The sequence below is a fragment of the Aptenodytes patagonicus genome, chromosome 12 (genome assembly GCF_965638725.1).
Source record: "Aptenodytes patagonicus chromosome 12, bAptPat1.pri.cur, whole genome shotgun sequence".
Lineage (NCBI taxonomy): Eukaryota > Metazoa > Chordata > Aves > Sphenisciformes > Spheniscidae > Aptenodytes > Aptenodytes patagonicus.
In genome coordinates, this window is record NC_134960.1 from 13,179,311 (window position 1) to 13,199,143 (window position 19,833).

General features: G+C 40.8%; 1 protein-coding gene across 1 annotated transcript; it reads right to left on the minus strand.

Moving 5' to 3' along the window:
- Nucleotides 1-13,609: 13,609 nt before the first annotated feature.
- LOC143165921 (ovomucoid-like) lies at nt 13,610-19,162 on the minus strand. Its single transcript, XM_076349787.1, has 4 exons — nt 18,995-19,162; nt 17,040-17,059; nt 14,756-14,883; nt 13,610-14,208 (listed from the first exon to the last, which is right to left on the minus strand). Exons 1-4 carry the CDS (start codon nt 19,047-19,049, stop codon nt 14,163-14,165), a joined length of 249 nt encoding a protein of 82 aa, XP_076205902.1. The 5' UTR covers nt 19,050-19,162; the 3' UTR covers nt 13,610-14,162.
- Nucleotides 19,163-19,833: the final 671 nt, after the last annotated feature.

A 19,833-nucleotide genomic window follows, 5' to 3' on the forward strand; every position in this document is an offset into this window, starting at 1 on the left:
CTGCGCGTCCCCTTCCGCCAGCGCCGCCGCGCTTCCGGTCCCACTTCCGGCGCCGGCCGCCGAGATGCCCGACATCTTGGGGGGGCAGTGAGGGGCGAGGCCTTACTGCCGACATCTTGAGTGCGGCGTCGCGTCCGCCATCTTCAATGCGTCTCTCAGGGGGCCGCCATCTCGGTGGTGGCTACAGCGCAGGCGCGGCCGGCCCCTCGCAGCCCACGGAGGGGGTCCCAGCGCGGCCTGCCGAGACTCGACAGCCCCGGCCGCCCTGGTCTTACACCGGTCCGCGGCCTGAGCCTGAAGCAGCTGGCGGGACGTGTGTCCGCAGGCCCGGTGACAGGGTAGAGATTGGCAGGTCAGACCCCTGAGAGCATTAAATGCCAGCTGAGGTACAGGCACATAAATTGGGTATGTTGAAAGAGAAGGAACTGAGGAAACCCTCAAAGATGGGTGAGGAGTTCTAGCACAACAGCAGCAACTGTACATGTGTGGCAGTGTACCCCTGAGGTGTTGTGGATTACAACAGCTCACAGGCCACGTGTGAGACGCTGAGGTCCCTTTACACACATACAAAGAGGAATGTAATTTATAAGAATTATACCCCAACCCACAGTTCTGTATAAACTGAGAGGTGAGTGTGATACATTACCTGCAGAGGCTTTAGCCTGGCCCCAAGTCCTGCTAGTTGCCTTTGCCAAAGTATATTTGCAGCATTTTGCAGGTCTCTATTTAGGCCATCTTTTAATCAGTGCATTTGGATTGATCCCAGTAGAAATCACAATTTACTAAACGTCTTGAAGGCACATTTTATGCAAACCCCAAGGAATTGAGTAACAAAGCTCATTTATTACTGAGCAGACTATTTGTGGTTTATTTTTTGTGAAGACCAACATGTAAAGAGTCAGTTACTGGTTTAATGATCACCCTAGAATAATCCACAATGCTCTGTGGTGAAATATGAAGCAACAAAATAAATTTATAATTTGACTTTGCAGAATGAGCGAAGTGAGTCACAGAGAAGCTATTAGGAATACCCACATGTACAGGATGCATTGAGACCACCTCTTTTCATAGAATCATAGAATCATTAAGGTTGGAAAAGACCTCTAAGATCATCGAGTCCAACCATCGACCCAACACCATGCCCACTAAGCCACGTCCCTAAGCACCTCATCTACTCGTCTTTTAAATACTTTCAGGGATGGGGACTCAACCACTTCCCTGGGCAGCCTGTTCCAATGTTTCACCACTCTTTCAGTAAAGACATTTTTCCTCACGTCCAATCTAAACCTCCCCTGGCGCAACTTGAGGCCATTTCCTCTCGTCCTATCGCTTGTTACTTGGGAGAAGAGACCAACACCCACCTCGCTACAACCTCCTTTCAGGGAGTTGTAGAGAGCGATGAGGTCTCCCCTCAGCCTCCTCTTCTCCAGGCTAAACAACCCCAGTTCCCTCAGCCGCTCCTCATAAGACTTGTTCTCCAGACCCCTCACCAGCCTCGTTGCCCTTCTCTGGACACGCTCCAGCACCTCAACGTCCTTCTTGTAGTGAGGGGCCCAAAACTGAACACAGTATTCGAGGTGCGGCCTCACCAGGGCCGAGTACAGGGGCACGATCGCTTCCCTGCTCCTGCTGGCCACACTATTTCTGATACAGGCCAGGATGCCATTGGCCTTCTTGGCCACCTGGGCACACTGCCGGCTCATGTTCAGCCGGCTGTCAACCAACACCCCCAGGTCCTTTTCTGCCGGGTAGCTTTCCAGCCACTCTTCCCCAAGCCTGTAGCGCTGCATGGGGTTGTTGTGGCCAAAGTGCAGGACCCGGCACTTGGCCTTGTTGAACCTCATACAGTTGGCCTGGGCCCATCGATCCAGCCTGTCCAGGTCCCTCTGCAGAGCCTTCCTACCCTCGAGCAGATCAACACTCCCGCCCAACTTGGTGTTGTCTGCAAACTTACTGAGGGTGTACTCGATCCTCTCTTCCAGATCATTGATAAAGATATTGAACAAGACCGGCCCCAAAACGTGTTCCCTGGGGAACACCGCTCGTGACTGGCCGCCAACTGGATTTAGCTCCATTCACCACAACTCTCTGGGCCCGGCCGTCCAGCCAGTTTTTTATCCAGTGAAGAGTAAGTATCATAGAGCAAATCATAGAAGGATCATAGAGCAAATGCATGCAGTAGCATTCACATTTAATCTGATGTTACTCTTATTTACTCCAACTGTGAAATGCCTTCAGGAAATGTTCCTGTTTAGCTTTTCCTCTTGCATATTAGAAGAAATTCTCATGACTACGACTACAAAAATCAAATAACTGCTCTGTCCAAGTCTTGTTTCTCTTCATCCCTCAGCTAACTTCTCATATCATCACTGCTACCTACAGCAAAGACAGCAAGAACATCTATTGGCTAATACCTCATACGACCTACCCACAGCCTAGCACATTACATTCCTGTAAGATTTTTTTCAGTACAGAAAAAAAAGCAGGAGAAGGCAGCATACAGCAGGAAAAGAATGACCCAGCAACAGGAACGCATGCAGGATAGACTGAATTTAAGCTGGGTTGCTGAATGAGAGGAACTGGTGCCACTGATGCTATTGCTGAACATAGAACAATTGGTAACAGCTGTGCAAAACAGGGACAGACCCTCTTCTTGGCAATCAGCATGGATTTTAGATGCGTCAACAGCAGCATCCGAAAATTTAGACCCCAAAATATGGGGAAAGTAGGCAAGGGAGGCCTCCTCTGAAAAGAAAACAAAAGGCAAACAGTAGTTCATTTAATAGCAGGATTCAAGTCTAACAATGCTTGTTCCTGCCCCCCCCCCCCCCCCCCCCCAAAGGCAGGGGGGCACGCAGTTAGTGGCAATAAGAGAATATTGCAAAAAGGACACAAGAGAGACTAAACTGAATTAAGGAATTTGGGCAGGGCAGTTCGGTTTAACTGTCATTTGAACTTATGTAGAAACAGAGTATATGAATGGTTAGGTGGTTACAAGATAGACAGCAGAAACCAAAAACACCCTCTTTTTTTTCTTAACAGAAACCCAGTAATTTATCACATAGATTATGTTATACATGGATCTTCGAAGGTTCTATTTCTTTCTCTCTCCACTGCTACATATGAGAAAGTTTAGAGTTTGAGGCACTCGAGGATATCTAAACTAAAACCCAAAGCAAAACAATTAGAAAGTAGAGATGCTGAGCCATCAATAAAAATACTGTTCTGGTCTTGATCAAATTTGAAATGAAATAGCACACTGCATTACATATAGCGCACTACTGAGAAGTTTACAAAGTAAAGAGGCTATTGTTTCTTAAACTAATATTAGAGTATTAGCTTTGCTTCTTTTTATCCACGGTGTTAGGACCTCTCATTTAGAACTGGTGGAAGGTAATTGGACATACATACTACAAGTTTATATTTTGGGGAGGTTTCATAATCTTATTTCTGTAACACAAGTATTATTGAATCAAAAATAAGAGACCTGAGGGAATTAATGCATTCCTTTATGCTTTAAAGAAAAAAGTATACAACCCACAGACTCTCAATACTTACCAGTCTCCCAAAGAGATGTTTCTAAACTTTAATCTTCTGAGACAATGAATGCTCCCCATCCCAACTGATGACAAAATTAGGCACTACCTACATATGGAGTGGCTAGCAAAACTCATCAACATTTCAAAACTTGAAGTTTCTAAGGGAACAACTTATTAAATACCCATCTACCTCCAAAAGAAACTTCAAGCTGAGAAAAATCTTTAAACCCAACACATTTACTGTATCTATAACTCGTCATTAACAATTTGTATATCACTTTTCTTGTATCTGCTCCTACCCCATCAACATAATTCTAAGAAAATGTCTTAGCATACCCTAAACCCCAACATATCACTATTTTCTTTCAAAAAGAGTCTTTCTCTCTGTATTTATAAGAAATCGGTACTTAATGTGTCTCACCTGCATCACTGAGTCAGCAGTTAGTATTTTGCTCCTCTCTCCACAGCTGATACCTGATAAAAGTGAATCAAAGGGATTCTGATATACAGGGTTCCTCTTACATGTCGGTAGTGTTTTCACCAAAGTTTAAATATCTAGCCTCACATTTTTGTGTCTTCTGCACATAGAAATATTCTCTTAAGGTTAAACTTTGAAAGAATGATTTCTATTTTCTGATATGCACATGCCCCTCTTCACCCTGAAAACGCTCAAGAAAATTTTATAAAAACTTTGGGATTAGCATAGCACTGATAATGTAAAAATATTTACTTCTTATTGCTAATACTTGCTGTTGTCTGCCTGTTTCATTGAAATGCTACCATGCTGTCTGTATCCATACCTAGATGTTACAACTCATACCTGCACTGGCCATGGGTTTGGCCATGACACATAATTTAAATATAGAGGATTCTGGGACTACATGTTTTTTCCCTTTAGGGAAGGTGGTCTCAGCTTGGACAATTACATACCTGTTTGCAATAGTATAAAGTTGCCAGATCCATAGTGCTCTTGGCAGTCATGGAGGTTTACAAAGTCATGAAATCACTTCTCACTAATTCTTTAATTATGGAAGGATTTATGGAAAAAATGATGCATGCATTTGTAAAACAGATTTGGTGCTATGAACTTGAAGTAAGTTCATTCACAGGAGAAAGTACCTCTAGCGGCACTTGGACCCTTCTGAATTATATTTACAGTTTCATAAATGGGAAGTCCATCTGCTGCCAAGGTGTTTTGGTTGCACTGAGTGGAACTGTGCCGTTTTCCTGACTATAAGCCACCCAGGGCTGTCTTCTGTTGACCTGGCTGATGGAAGCTGTTATGATTTCCTCCAGTGAGAAAGAGGCAGTTCAGCTGCCCAGTGAGCACGTTCAGAATAGCCATGTAGCATGCTTTGGTTGCTTGAAAACATGGAGGCATTGCTTAGAAATTCATATAAACTACTGGCTGTTTAATTTCACACAAGTGACAAGGGGTATCAGTTTGTGGGAGGATTACAGGGAGCCCTTTGTGGCAGAATGTGCCGGTGGCATTAAGAGGTGTGGTCTGCTGACAGTCACCAAATGCACCTCTCTCCTTTAAGAGGGTGCGGAGTCTGTTAAAACAACAGGCCTAAGAGGCTGTGCTGCAAGTCAGAATTAAAAAATAAAAACAGCTTCCAGAAATACAATAAATTCTTAATAAGGTATATAACAAAAATCAAATAGTATAGCATCTCAGTGTCTGCACTCTTCCTTCAGGCAGGCATGGGGTGATGTTTTGTGATTTCACAGATTTACAAAGGGAGCAAAGGAAACTGTGTCCTCCCTTGAGCTTCTGATTTTTTTTCCTGCTCAGACAGGAAAGCTACGATAAGCATGGAATTCAGAAGGGAGCTATAGTTAAATGTATGTTTGGAGTTGAGAGGTGGAAAGAAATTTGCAGCCTTCTGCTTCAGGTTAGGTAAGTTTACGATTGGGATAGGGAACTGAGGGTCTTCAGAGCTGGAATTAAACTGGGGTCCTGCTCATTGTGGGAGACGGGTGACGGCTGGGGCCATGACGAGCTACAATGCAACGTTCATTGGGAACGGGGAGGAAACTCCCTTGTTTTGTCATTCCCCTGTTCGGCAGGGTGTGAGTCCTTCCCTATCAAAATCCTCAAGCCCTCCTGTAAAGTCACACTGAAGTGTAGTCTATGGAAGTAACGGCAGCTTCAGTCCTTGCAATGATGGGCTTGTCCGCTGCAGGAGTGGAAACCAGCCACAAGAGTGGATACAGCAGCAGAAACAAACCTGTCATTCTTTTGTTATGCTCTGTGTCACATGAAATCATCTTCCTTCCAGCTGTGCTCAGAAAGGGTAGAGGTGTGCTGGTGGGAGGCCAGCAGCTGCAAATGTGCTGTGCTTCTCCCAGGAGGTGGCACCTCTGGCGTGGATGGGAAAACAGCCTTCCCCGTGCCCACATTCCTCTACCTTCAGGTGCTGCTTCTGGGACATCTGAAGGCACATGGTCATAGCTTGGCCAACTTAGTGTAAGGTTTATGTGAGATACTTTGTCAAGGGGGGCTGCTCTTCTTTGTGGAATCATTAACCTTTGGGAATGAGATACTAGAGCTGTCATGCTTGTAGCTGATGCATTCCAATTTCCTGCTATATCTGAGAATATCTAGGCCTAACAGGGGGAAAGCTTCATAATTATTGATCCCTGTGACCATCTTGTGCTGGAATTTTAAAGTCCAATTAAGAAGGGAAAGAAAATCTTTTAGATCTTTTCAGTTTTTCAGATTTTAAATGTGTATCTCTACGTGTTTGCTTGTGTCTCAATAGTTTAACACACCTCGTGTCCCACAGAATGGGAAAAATATCCCTTTATGGACAGTTGATAAGTTAATTCATGTAACTCGCAGTGTATGTAACTTGCATACAAAGCTTTGCATTACTAGCAATTGTCCAAAGTGTCAAAGAGTTTATATTCTGTAATATAAAAGTTGAAAATCTTGTTACATGCTTATGAGTTGTCCAAGGACAGATCGATGCACAGTTTGGATTACTATTTGAATTTGATCTTGCCTCCTTCTGAGTGATTCCCAAGGAAGATTGTTACTGCCCCAGTTTCCGAATTCCTCAAGGAACTGAATCCCAGAACTCAACTGTTATCAGACTTTAGTTGTTTGGATTACGGTCTATTTATCTTCTGCAAAACAGAGAGGAAATTTTGCTTCTTTAATGATTTTTGCAAGGAAATCTGTAATATTTGAAACTGAGGAAAAGAGAAAAAAGCAGCCAAAAATCTATATATGGAATTTGTTCAGGCATTAGTCCAAAAAACCAAAAGTCATCAGGTACATTAGCACAAGTAAGGATGGTAAGTTTGATTAATGTCCTCTGAAGAATATCGGAGTTCATTTCATTTCAGTTCACTTTAGTATTAGTCTATTTTGGTTTACATTGATGGTTGCCTCAGTTGAATTGGAGAAAAAAAAGTGAGACAATGATTAGAGTTGTCATAATGATAGATGAAGTATGAAAGCCTAAACAGAACAGAAGAAAACTAGAGATAATGAGCTCCATGCCACAGAGAATGGTTGGAATAGCCTCTTTGGGAAAGATTCCTAGGCAAGTCTGTCTGTCTCACATTTCTTGACGATAATCATTGACTTTTTGTTTTGTTTTGTTTTTCATGACAGATAAATATTTTTCTCCGCGTGGCTTGTTAAATTCAGAGGAGGACCCTCTCTCTTGTAAGTGAATATGTAGAATCCTATCACCATTTTTTCTTTAAAAAAAATAATTTGTCTTTCCTCAGTCACCAGTTTCTTTTCTTGCTCCTTGATTAGCACTATACGTGTGTTGATTGTTGCTCATTACTGAAATACATTGCTTTGGTACTCTGATGTTCTGCACTGTAATTTTTAAATGCCCTCTCTTTGGGGAGAGAGGGCAACATATCTGTTTAAACAGAGCATGTAGGAGTCTGCACGTTTTGTGCAAAAGTACTGGATAGCGTTCCAATCTCCTTTACTGTTAAAGGTATCAAATATGGCACGAAAAATTATTTTTTCTATCTTTTCCTAAGCTTACAATGCTAGTGTGATCAGAGTTAATTTAGCACCATATCCTGGTTGTTTATCCATTCCCTTAGCTCAAGACTTGCTTTTAATCATCTCCCGTCTATTTTTTTATATTGGAGCCAGCTGAAGAATGTTCCAAAGCAAGAGATTGCCATGAAAATGCAAATTCAATAAAAATTTAAAATTTTAAGATGTCTCCTTCTTGACACATGGCTGAAATAAAGAGTACTAAGTGTTGAGAACTTCACTGGTATTTTGGTGGTGACATTTTTTTTTACCAGTTCTCTTTGCAGCCACAAGTTACAGAGTCTTACAGAGTAAGATCTTATGATCTTAACATCAAATAGTTGAAAATGTTTTCTGCTTATGTTCTCTAAGTTGTGGCACTGAGGACCTGTTTTTTTCCAAATACTTAGTAGTATTAGAAGATTCAGAAACACCAAATAACTGTAGTAACTGGAAACACTCAACAAGCATGAGATGACCTTTGAGCTATTTAGTGTAAACAGCCTGAGCAGTATCACACTGGTTTTAAAGCAGGGTTAGAATGCAGCTCTCCAGGCTGACCAGACACTGATACACCATAATGAAGCCAGTTGAATGTGAATTATATTCCATTATACTTCACCAGTCTGTCACCTGGTATTATCTTCAATCCAGAGACATGGGATTCTGGTCTGATCAAAAGAATGATTTATGCAATAGCAACTGTAGAGCACAGCTGGCAATTTTTCATGTTGCCCTTGATGTCTTTAAGAATGTAATTGCTAGTGTAGGAGTCAGGAGACCTGGATGTTGGTTCTGGCTCACCCATACATGTCTGATATATAAGAGGCTTTGATCGAAGTGGCTACGTTCCCCCTCAACAGATTGCTTTCCAGGTCAATCTCCAAGGTCTTAGGGGCAGGGTCCATTTCTTATATTGAGCACGTAGAGGACCTAGCACCAGTGCTCTTCACCTACTGCACTTACATGCTAGAACAATGACAGTAACAACAATATCAGAAAATACAGGGCTTTATGGACAAGTGAAGTAGCTTTATTATAGCTCTGGCATTTTCTTTTTCGGGAATCCAACCCATCTGATTTTCAGGCCTGTATTTCATTACCTCTTGTCATAGAAGTGAAAAAGAAAATGTCGTAAGACCTTACTGTGAAAGCCCTTCCTTCTCCTCCACATATAAATAGATACATCAACGATATATGAGTACTTTTTCAGTGCAGAGTTTTGAAGACTCTAATCCTCAATGAGTGCAAGGAGATCTGTTCTATTTTTCCATTCAATGCCAATATCTGGCTACTTCTACTTTATTTTCTAGCAAACAGGATCTCAGCATGTTTCATCAGCTCGCTCAAGCTACATACATTTTCCCTTCCCCATATTTCTATGTCGTTGCTCCATCACACAAACTTGACTGTCCAGATTGTCCGGCTGCTTCAACATTTTCTTCAGATGTCATTTACAGCAATTGGCAAATCATGTTCTTTGCTGTGGTATGTGGCAAAATCTGGTATGCTTCTCAGTGTTATCTGCAGCTATGGGCCAGCACATGATGCTAGCAGGAGCTGATAAAAAGCACAAGCACTCCATGTTGGAGAGTATTGCTCTCCAGCTGCTCTCATCTACTGTTTCATGTCAGAAATTAAGAGAAATGAACTAGAGTCCCAGGGGTCTGTGGTAGATGCAGGGGTCTGTGGTAGACTATTTTAGACCTCTAACTTACAGGGCTCTGAATCACCCTTGTGGATGTGCATTGGCTGCATAGGAAACTTAGTATCTTAGGTTTGGTCCACAAACACAGGCAGTTAAATACCTCTATAGACTAAAGCAGATGGTGTGAATATCCACTCAGGCTATAACAAGCCAAGCTAGAAGGCAGAAAATATCCCCAAATTGTCTGCTGGATTTTCTGACATCACGATGAAACATCAGACTTTGACTTTGTTTTCTCAATTTGATCTTTGTTTTCTCATTTTGACCTCTGTCAGTCAAGACACATTCAGGGTAAGCTGACCTGTTGTGACAATCTTTTTAGGTTGACTGGCCAGACCCACAAGCCTTTGGGCTATGAGAAACTTCTACAATATTACCTTGCTCATTTGCATTCCTACTGCCTAATTGCTGGGACCTGGTTTCCAGATAAACAGAATTCATGATAGTGGTGGCTTTAGTCTGTGTCCTCGGATAAACAGAAGAATTTTCTGCCAATGTCCTCCATTAATTCCTCTCATTCGATACTAAGAGAACTAGGTTCCTTACCTTTCTCAGCTTATCTCGTTTAACAGGAAACAACTCTAGCTGATGAGCAGTAACATTTCATACTGGCAGATTTTTTGCTGCCACTGATTTTCTTTAGTTTCAGTACCAGCCTACATTCTCATGCTTTATACATGTCCTAATCCAAAAGATAATAGTCAGAGCCATCTGACTAGCCTTTTCCACCAGTCCATGCACACAGCCCTTAAGTCTTGCTGGTCTTGTGCCAGAGGTCATGAGCGCTTGTGGCTCTAACCAACAGTTTCTTATTACCTTAGCACAGATTTACAATTTATCTTTTTACCAGCAACATATCTAATTAATGCTGGAGGTACTAATGTGAGCAGTCTAGCTAAAGAAGAAAGAAAAAATGCATTGAAAGTACCTGAATAGTCTGGTGACCCAATGGAGGATTTTTATTGCATTGCTTTTCTAGTCAGATGTCTTACCTGCAACTTCAAGACATGGCAATTTCACTAGACTCTCGAAGATTTTTAGAAAATATTTCAATGGTATGTAATGTCCCTATCTTTGGGCAGAGAAAAATGAAAAAAACCTCCAATGTCAGCTTACATAACATAAGTATTTTCATAATGTATGTCACCATTCTAGTGTTCTCCATCATTTATTCACAGAAGTTCACCCTGGGTTGAAAGAGAGTGGGAAGATAACCATATAAACCCCTAGAAAAGTCCATGTGACTTTGTTTGTGTTAGAATTACAAGGATTTCCAGCCTTTTTATTTCATAGAGAAGATAAAAAGATGCCATCTGCACCTAACCCTTTATTAGTGTTTCAGTCAGCCTGCAGGATTCTTGAGTACGTGGCTTAGCTGAACACGTGGAGTCTTCTCCACTAAGCAATCATGGGAAAAGAAAGAAGGCAGTATGGTCAATGTGTATTTCACTACAGATTTTTTCAGCTAACAGATGCGTCTTTAGGAATTGGCAAAGACTATATTGCTCTGGTTTGTGCACTAAAGTAAGCCTGAGGAGATAATGAGGAGAAGGAATGGACAAGTGCTCTCCAGCTTCCTGGTTTAAAATCTTCACGTTAAAACATTGTCCATTGATTCTGCTTGATATTCACCCATCTGCCCATGGTGCTGTCACTGCCACCATCTGAAAATGCTTGAACATGCCAAGTTTCATCATCTGTGATTTGTTGCATCCATTCTTCACTAATGTAGAAGGAAGGTCTGCTTTCCAAAGCAACCATGAGTGTAAATTACGTTTGAAAATGTGTCATTCTGATAACTTGCTTCAGCAGTTGGGACAGTCTCATGAAAAAATTATTTTAAACATATCCATGAGAACATAGTTCATAGCAATGTAAACTTCCCACAATCAGAAAATACTAATGATGAAGGGACTAAATAAAGAAATATATGTGATAGAAACCTGCTTAATGTCTGTTGAGGCTCTCTAACTATGAAATGAACATTTGGTTTCATGGAAATGGCCTTTATTAACTAATCCTTTGTTAACAAAGTGCAAAGATGAGATTTGTTCTGCCAGCTTTTCTGGAATAACATTGATAAGTTGGCATTGTAGGGAACTATAACTTGCTTTAATGGACTGTGCTTTTTCTGTTTCATGGAGAACATGGCACCTGAAGCCCCTCCACCACTTCTCCCCATCCACACCACACATAAAGTCTGATTTTATTGAGAGAAATACACCAAGCAGAAACACAGTCTGGGAGGTACCATGAAGAGAGTGGCCACACTCCTCACTCTAGGAGCTTTATGTTCCTCACATACTTTTGTAATCTGGCATTTAGAGCAGTAGTCCGTCCTTTGACAAATGAAGATGCTAATCCTGACTTCAGTTACAAAGAGAAGGGCGCCGTAGTCTATGCAGAAGCTCTTCATCCATCTTCATTAGTCTCAATGTTTAAGTTTCCAACTTTATCCTGGCACTTGGCTAAGACTGATATTCTAAACTGATAACCTCACTAGAACATCAAAGTGAGTAGCTTCTGCTTATGCATCACCTAGAAAATAATATGCCCATTTTCTCCTTTCTGATACATGTTTAAAGCCAAGGTCACAGGCAGCCTCCCATCAGTTTCAGTGGCCTTTGAATGATCCGGAGTGTTGAGTAGGTTTTTAACGTACTAAGAGCACCACTGTCCCTTAGAAAGGAGTCTGAAGCCTCCCACAGTGGAGAATAAACTCCACTCCATCCCAAAAAACAGTCCCTAGGCTCCTGTTCTGCTACCTGTGGTTTTATGGGACACACCAGTGACTGGGAACAGCATATAATAATGTTAAGAAATCCATCTGGCCAAGATTTACATAATATTCAGTAGCTACTGCTATTTTGCCCAGAAATGCAATGCATTAGGGAACTGTACCGTCAGGAAAAAGAAGTCCCTTGTTAAATACACTCATTATTTACTATTATTTGACATAGAAATGCAGAGTATTTACTTTTTATGGTGTTTGCTTCGTTGGAAGATAGCACTCCATTTACATACTTAATCTAGCATTTCATTAATCCTCAGTTTTTCCTTTCATTTTTTGTTGTTTTCGGCTTTATAATTCTTCCAGATGTTCCAGATGTACTGAGTGTAATAGGCAATTAGCTTAAAAATAGTTCAGCCAGCTCACGTTATAAATCAAACTAGAGACTAGGGTTACATCAGTGTGTACTAGCAAATTAAACAGAGCCTCTGTCATTCAGAGGCCAGCTAGTTGAGTCTAGTCACATCTCTGCTATGAAATTATTTTAGCTTCCAAAACAGGGTGCCTTCATCCAGTTTCCTATTTGGGAATGGTCCCTAGCCTCCCAAGATGTGCCTGAGAACTGTTGGGTGGAATTTTGATCCAAGACAGGACCATGCCAGGGCCATGCTAACAGTTTCAAAGTAAAGATGATGGAGTTCCAGTGCTCACAGCTGGGTCCTGGCACTGTTTAATTCCTTGGTAAAGTAGCCTGTGAAAGATTCTCTCTTTGGTTGTTAATCAGCATCACATAAAGTCCAACAGCCTCTTCTCCTCTACAGGGAATGAGGGTGATGTTCCCAGCTCTGTCAGGAGAAAGAGCGCGTGCTAACACTCGCATACTAACACTGTGGACCAACAAATCCTCTTGATCCTTCTGTTACAGAATGCAGTCTGCCTGATGCTACAGTGACATTCAGCCAGCAGTGGAATGGCTAGGCTTTTTGGTGTCTTGCCTTCAAAGGCAAGGACATGAGCGTCTTCCCTCATTTTCCATTTTTTTGAAGTATGAGTCTTACTCCAGCCCAACTAGAGTACGAGACAGAAATGATCAGAAATGATACCCACATTCCAGTTCCAAAATTTTCTTCATGTGTAAGCCCAGTAAAGTCAGTCATTCATAGGTTTTAATTCTGGGAAAATTTATTCCCTTGACTGACTATTCAAGTGTAAAAGACATAAACTAGCTTAATAATGAAGATAATAAGGATGCAACAGCAGAACAGAAATTTCTTCAGGTCTGAAACCAGCCAAGTTATCAGAAGTGAACAGAATCATTAATGATCACATTTAAATGACATGATTTAACAGAGACACTGCTATGAAGCTTATACAGTCTTACAGTTTACCAGATTTGTTTCATTTGAAGGAAAAAAAGAGCCAGATTGTAGGGTAAATTCCAGTAACATGAGGCCATCTAGTGCATATTATCAGTGTTACAACTTTTGTCTTCCAGGCTTTGGTTTTTTACCTCTGTCCCTAGCTCCTGCTCTGTGATTATTTTCTGTACCTTGGGAAATATCTCATTTGTGAATAATGGATGCAAAAACTTATTCTCTAGAAAGGTCACCATGGACAAAAAGAGCGACAATGTTTATTTTAATAAACTTGCAAACTAAGTAGCTAAACAACATACATGAATCAGAATTGTGCAAAGTTAGAAGAAAAATGAGCATTTAAAATTTAGCTACAAAACTGGAGGAGTCAAAGCACTGCCTAGGAAAGCTGAAGCCTTTGAAAAGAAGTATCTGCAAAAGTTTCTGGGTAGATGAAAGAAAACACTTCACCAACAAGGAAAGCAGAGGCAATGCCTGCACTGAGTTGTGGCCACTAAAATCAGGTGGCATTGGCAGAAGATTTGAACTTTAACTGTGGAGACAAATATATAATGAAGGGCTCATGTGAAAACCAACTGCTACAGAAACAGGAATGCTTCTGAGAGTCCCAAAGAAATGCTTTGCGGGGAGCAAAAGAGAAGCCACAAATGACAGAGCACAACTGAAAAGCCTACTTTGTGCTTTGTTCACCATCATCAGAACAGGCAGGATGAATGAAATTAAATTAAGAGATTGTGATAAGGCAGTGTAAAGCTGTTCTCAGCACTCTTCTCTGTCACGCAGAATTCATTCAGCATGCCCCTGCTTGCTTCATGCGTAAGGTACCTCTACTTTTCCTGCAAAGGAAAGGGAGGACATAGACATTGCAGACAGTAAGCTTAACATTATAAACTAAAATCTCTCTGAAGTCCTCAGCCAACAACTTGCTAACAGACACTATAAACATTTGTAGTAGACAAGAAGGCACTGATCTGTAAACAATTTTCTTTTAAAAAGTATGTATTTTATCCATAAAAAGCAAGATATTTCCAGTACCATTTTTGAATTCTTATATGACCTGATTTGGGTCCAGGTGCCTTGTTAGCCCTGTGTTGCTCATTGGACTCTTCTCTGTACTGTCTGACTTCTACTGTCTCCAGTAGAGAGAAACTACAGTTTCTGCTAGAGTAGGAAGTTGCTCACACAAATATCAAGGGCATTTGTTTAGCTCAATTGGACCTTATTGGTGGGAGAAGCAATTAGTCTATAAAGATTAAGCAAAGAGGCAGAGGAGTAGTGACCCTGAAAAAAATGATAGCACTTAGGTGGAATGGAAATACCAGATAACTCAGCTAGTCTCAGATTTTGGCTTATTCAGGAGTAATTACATAGTATTGTACTTACAGGACTGCTTTGCAGAAAGAACATTTGTTGTTATATGTTTTCCCATCAGAGCCACAAAAAGGTTGATAGAGTCTTTCGCAGTAAATAGGTCTTCCTCTCTCTAACCTCTTGTATTCACTGCAGTCTACCTGCAAATACATTATCATTTTTCTTTGAATCCATCTTTCTCACATTCTCCGTTCACCTACAGAAATAATGAATATATGAAATTTTTGGACAAGCTTGTCAGTTGCTCTAGAGCAGCGTGGTCAATGGGGCTCCACCATCTATATTAGCTGAGCCTAAGCCTCAAAAAAGAAGCATTCCTTCTGACAGAGATGTGTGTGATGCTACCCATGTCAGGTTTTGAGCACCTTCAGGGACTTCGCTGTCTGTCTGAATAAGAATACATCACTGCAAAAAATACAGCCCCTTTTCCAGCTACAGAAAAGTTGAGGCTTAATATTTTTTTCTACCTGATTGCAATTATCAGTAAATTCAGGTGAGATTAGTTCTCAAGGATGTGAAGGGTTTCTGTCTCTTTATTGCACAAGTATCAGCTCTTGACGCTTTTTACACTGGTGAAAGGATCTGCCCAGGCAGAATTAAGTAAAGTCCTATTTAAGTATTAGCATGAAAAGAAATTGTTGAAAGGCCCTCATCTGATAGTGGGACTGTATTCATTACAGACTTATATATGAAAATGGGAGTACAAACTAATACAAGAAATGACTGAAAGTGCTCCTGTCCTGGTTTTGGAGCTCAATCTCCTCCTGTCAAGTGAATATTATTCCTGGTATTTGACAAGCAATGAGTTCCTTTTGCAGTGCACATATTCTAGTTAATGATGTGCTTTGTTATCCTCAAAAGCCTAGGATTTCCTTGCCTAGGAAATCACCTGTCCTTATAGGTGCTGTTGTAACTAAAATTTGTTCAGCTCTTTTTGCTGCTAGTCTAGTGACAATTTGAAGCATATTAGTCTTTGGAAGAACACTATGACTAGAGGTTTTCCTTTCTGAAGATCTAGCCAAAATATGTATTATAAATGTATACATTTAAAACAGAACTGAGCCTTGCTGTTCTCTTGTTATGGCCTGATTTTTTCCCCTTCATTCCAACTCTTAGTGAAAGATAGGAGTATTACTTAGCCAAACCCTGGAGTTTATTGCAGATTATATGATTGCTTTTATGCTAGTCATTGCCCAGGGTCTGCAGGTGGGTGAAGTGAGGAGCTCTGTGTGGTCAGCCCCTTCAGCAGCCCAGCCCCTGTGCCATGGCTGCAGCACAGGCTGAAGTCTCCACTGCCAAAAAGAGTCATTAGCCAATCACTCTTGGGTATTATGGGCTTAAATGCAGTGTCCCATAAAAAAGAAAAAGCATATGGGATGTTAGTTTACCTGGGTTTTTCCTTCATTTGGTCCTGTCCCTCTCCTCCAAAGCCCTGGCTGCTCACACATTTCAAACTCTGTGGCTGGAAAGCAGGAGGCAGCACACCTAGCCCCAACTGCAAAAGCAGGTCAGAGACCTGACGTAGCTGACAGGTTTCCACAACATAAGCCAGCAGAGGCAGTGGCATGGGAGGCAATCTCTGTAGCTTGTAACTTATCATTTTAAAACTGGTCAACCACCAACTTGTGAGGGGCAAGGGTCAGCTAATAAAAAAGCTAGAAACTAGGTGAATTTGCCCCATATATATATGTGTAACAGCTGGTAAAATGGGGAAGATACTTAGTTTGGTGTGGAGAGCAGAACAGGCTCTTCCTGGAAAAGTATGTATGTCTTGGTGTAGTTTTAGGCATCAGAGGCTGTATATGGTGTGCTTAGTATTGGACCAGCTCTGTGTGTGTGTGAATTCCCACTCCCTGCTACTGTCCACTGGACTCCCAAAGGGCTTGTCTCTGCTCACCTGAGTAAGGAATTTTATTGCTTGGTGCCTCATTTCTTTCAGAGGTTGACCCCAGGATGGACACTCCAGCATAGTCAGAGAGAAATTAAAATCTCTAGGTACATGATTTAGGATCTGAAGGTCACCAAGAAAGTGTCATCACCAGATAAATATTAAAAAAATCTTGATTTCTCTGACTTAAAATTTGGCCTTGCCTTGCCCAGACTGCATTACATGTAAAAACATCTGGAAGTTGTCAGGGCAACTGTATGGAAACCACATATCTCAAACTCAGGGATTTCTCTCTGAAATACTTTGGCAGCATTTAATTAATGTTTAATATGCTTTTTTTACCTCATGGGCCTCATGTTGTTGCAAACTATATATTTTTATCCAGAAATAAAGGAGAAAATTACTCACCTCATTCTCTTTGGCAGCATCTGCAATATAAACAGAATCACAAAAGATAAAATAAAAAAACACTGTTGAATATTCAGTTTGCAACTGGGATGGTTTCATTAGTAACAGCCCTTCCAGCAACACCACGTCTCTTACCTCCTTGAAAATGAATACTGACATAATTTTTCCGTGTTTAATAAGATACAGGTTTCAGGACCTATTAAACAAGTAGACCTTACTGTATTGTTTACCTTAGAAATCTGTGTCAGCAACTAGAACAGCCTTTGTTGTCAGAGGTAAATATAATACTAAATATATATAATGATGATAATGCAATTTGGATCATAATACCACTTTAAAAAGTGTTTTCCTTTGCCAGTCAGTATGGATTCTAAACTATTTAGCAGAAGGATTGGCTCCTATTTTGTATACACATGGCATCTAGTATAATGGAGCCCTGTTCTCAGGTGGGGCTTCAAAAAGCTCCTTCAAAACAATGGTAATTACACCTCCCAGAAAGTAATCAAGTAACATTGGCATGTCTCCATTATGGTGACACATTTGCTACTTTCTTTAGGAATGTATTTTGTTCTTCTCCTGTCCTGTAATCGTCATTCTGTGGCTTCCAAAGGATAAAAGTTATCAGGCAGAGGCTTCTGTACAGAAGGAGCAGGAAGAAAATGCATTATGATCTAAAAGGCAATACAGCTCTAGCACTTGTCTTTCTGACTAAATGTAGCTTTTTTTGATCTTTAAAGCCATTAAGCTTTCCACTGAAACTTCCTTTCATGGAGCTACTTACATCTTCTCATCAAATAAAGTTGTCCAAGGTAAAGAAAACTAGCATAAATAATGTTCCATGTCAAGTTTCAGTCTATGTCACCATAAGTTTGACTGAGTTTTCATTTTCTGGAATTGGATCATATTTAACCCACTTCCACAAAAACATTAAGATGTTATTTTTCCTCTGGTAACCTTTTAGTATCCACTATGTATTTGGGAGTGAATGCAAAAAAGATGTGGCTCAAAAAGTATTGATCCATAAAGTTTTAATGCAGATAAGATAAACTAGAATGTTCAAGGAAGGGATTTGCTGGAATTCGTATGAAAGCAATATTTATTCATTTATCTGCAGTTAATGAAACACTGTTTGGAAGAACAGTTTCCATGAAAAGCATGCCATTTCATTGAAATTGACATTTTTCATAAGAATTTTGATTTTGAGACAATTTTCAAAGCAAACTTTTCAGAGCTATTCAAAATGGAAACAGATTATTTTGTTTCATAATTTTGGTTTTGTTTTAACATTTTCATTGTTTTGCTTCTTTAACATTCATAATGCTATTGAACTGCTATACTACTAGCAGAGAAGATTTGGACTCTCCTCTTTCAGTTATTCCAAATGTACTTATTTTTCTATATCTTACTTTTTTTTTTATTGCAAGTTTTTGTTTAAAAAGAATTACCAGGTGAAGGCTCAGGAAATTACTCCTAGCTCCTTATTTTACTATAGAGCAACCTGCGCCCCAAAGCTCTTTCCAGCCTGGCGAACTAACATCATAAAGAGGTTATTCACAGCCATATTATGTGGCCCGTGCATAATCAACTGTCTCCTGCTTTCTCAGTTTGGCAGGAGAAGGACCTCATCAGCTCCAAGCTCTCTGCTCAGATGGAGGAAAAAAATCAGTAGGTAAAAACCTGCTTTAGTTCTGAGGCTTTACAGTTCACTTTTTAGTTACAATGCAGAATGTAGCTCTGATTCACACCACCATCAAGGAATAGGTTTCATCTGCTCAAGTTGGCAACTGTAAAGCTGGTGCAATATTGCTTGCTAAATAGTGCACAAGCATAAAATTTCACTTGCTTTCTGCCACCCATATCCAGCACCCATTGCTTACTATCCCAGTAGACTGAGAAGCTTGCAGTGTTTGAACATTAGAACTATAACATATCAGGAAGTAAAAAAGGTTACTCACTTGCTAAGCAAAGAACTGCCAGGGTGAGGAGCACAAAGGCGCCTGTTATCTTCATGGCAGACGTGGGTTCTTGACCTGTTTCACAGCCAATCTGTGCTCTAATTACTCCTGTACACTTAGCTTAAATGTGTATTCGTGTATCTGTGAGAGCCGATATATATATATGAACGCACAAAGAGCAGGAACCCTGATGATGAAATCCTCCTTGTAGAGAAGGTAATTAGAAGAAGGTGTTGCCCATGGGTAGTGTCAGTAAGAATGTCTTCTGTACAACATGAAGGTCATAAGTACAGGGCAAAGATGAGTGTCACAGCATGGATTGTGTTGATAAAGGAGATGTATTGTACTTTGGCTAATCCCCTTGCCTAATTAACTGTTCCATCTCCATTAGCGAGTTCAAGGAGTGACTCAGTAAGGTGGTTACTTATTGCGGTTCTGTTATTGTCATATTGATCCTTAGAGCTGAACATAATTCTCAGGGCAAAAGAATAATTCTTACTGGGTGCATTCCAAGAAAATCATACCAGTAGAGCTGAAATGCTTAATTCCTATTCTCTTGAAATTTTGGAGACCCTTGTCACTAGCTGTGGATAGAGGCGATGCGGGTTAGTATGGCCATACGCTGAGCCCTTTCAGACTGCTCTGTGGTAGTAGTTGCTGCTTGGAAAAGTCTGTGTTTCACGTGAATACCCTCACCTTCACACACAGCCCAGAAGATCCCCCAGTCTTTCAGTGTTCTGCCTTTAAAGTTCCACCAGTTTAGAGATCAGAAACAATGCTTTGTGACGGAAGGAGCAAAGATACCACATTGCACTGCCTAACAGAGAAGTGATGAGTTC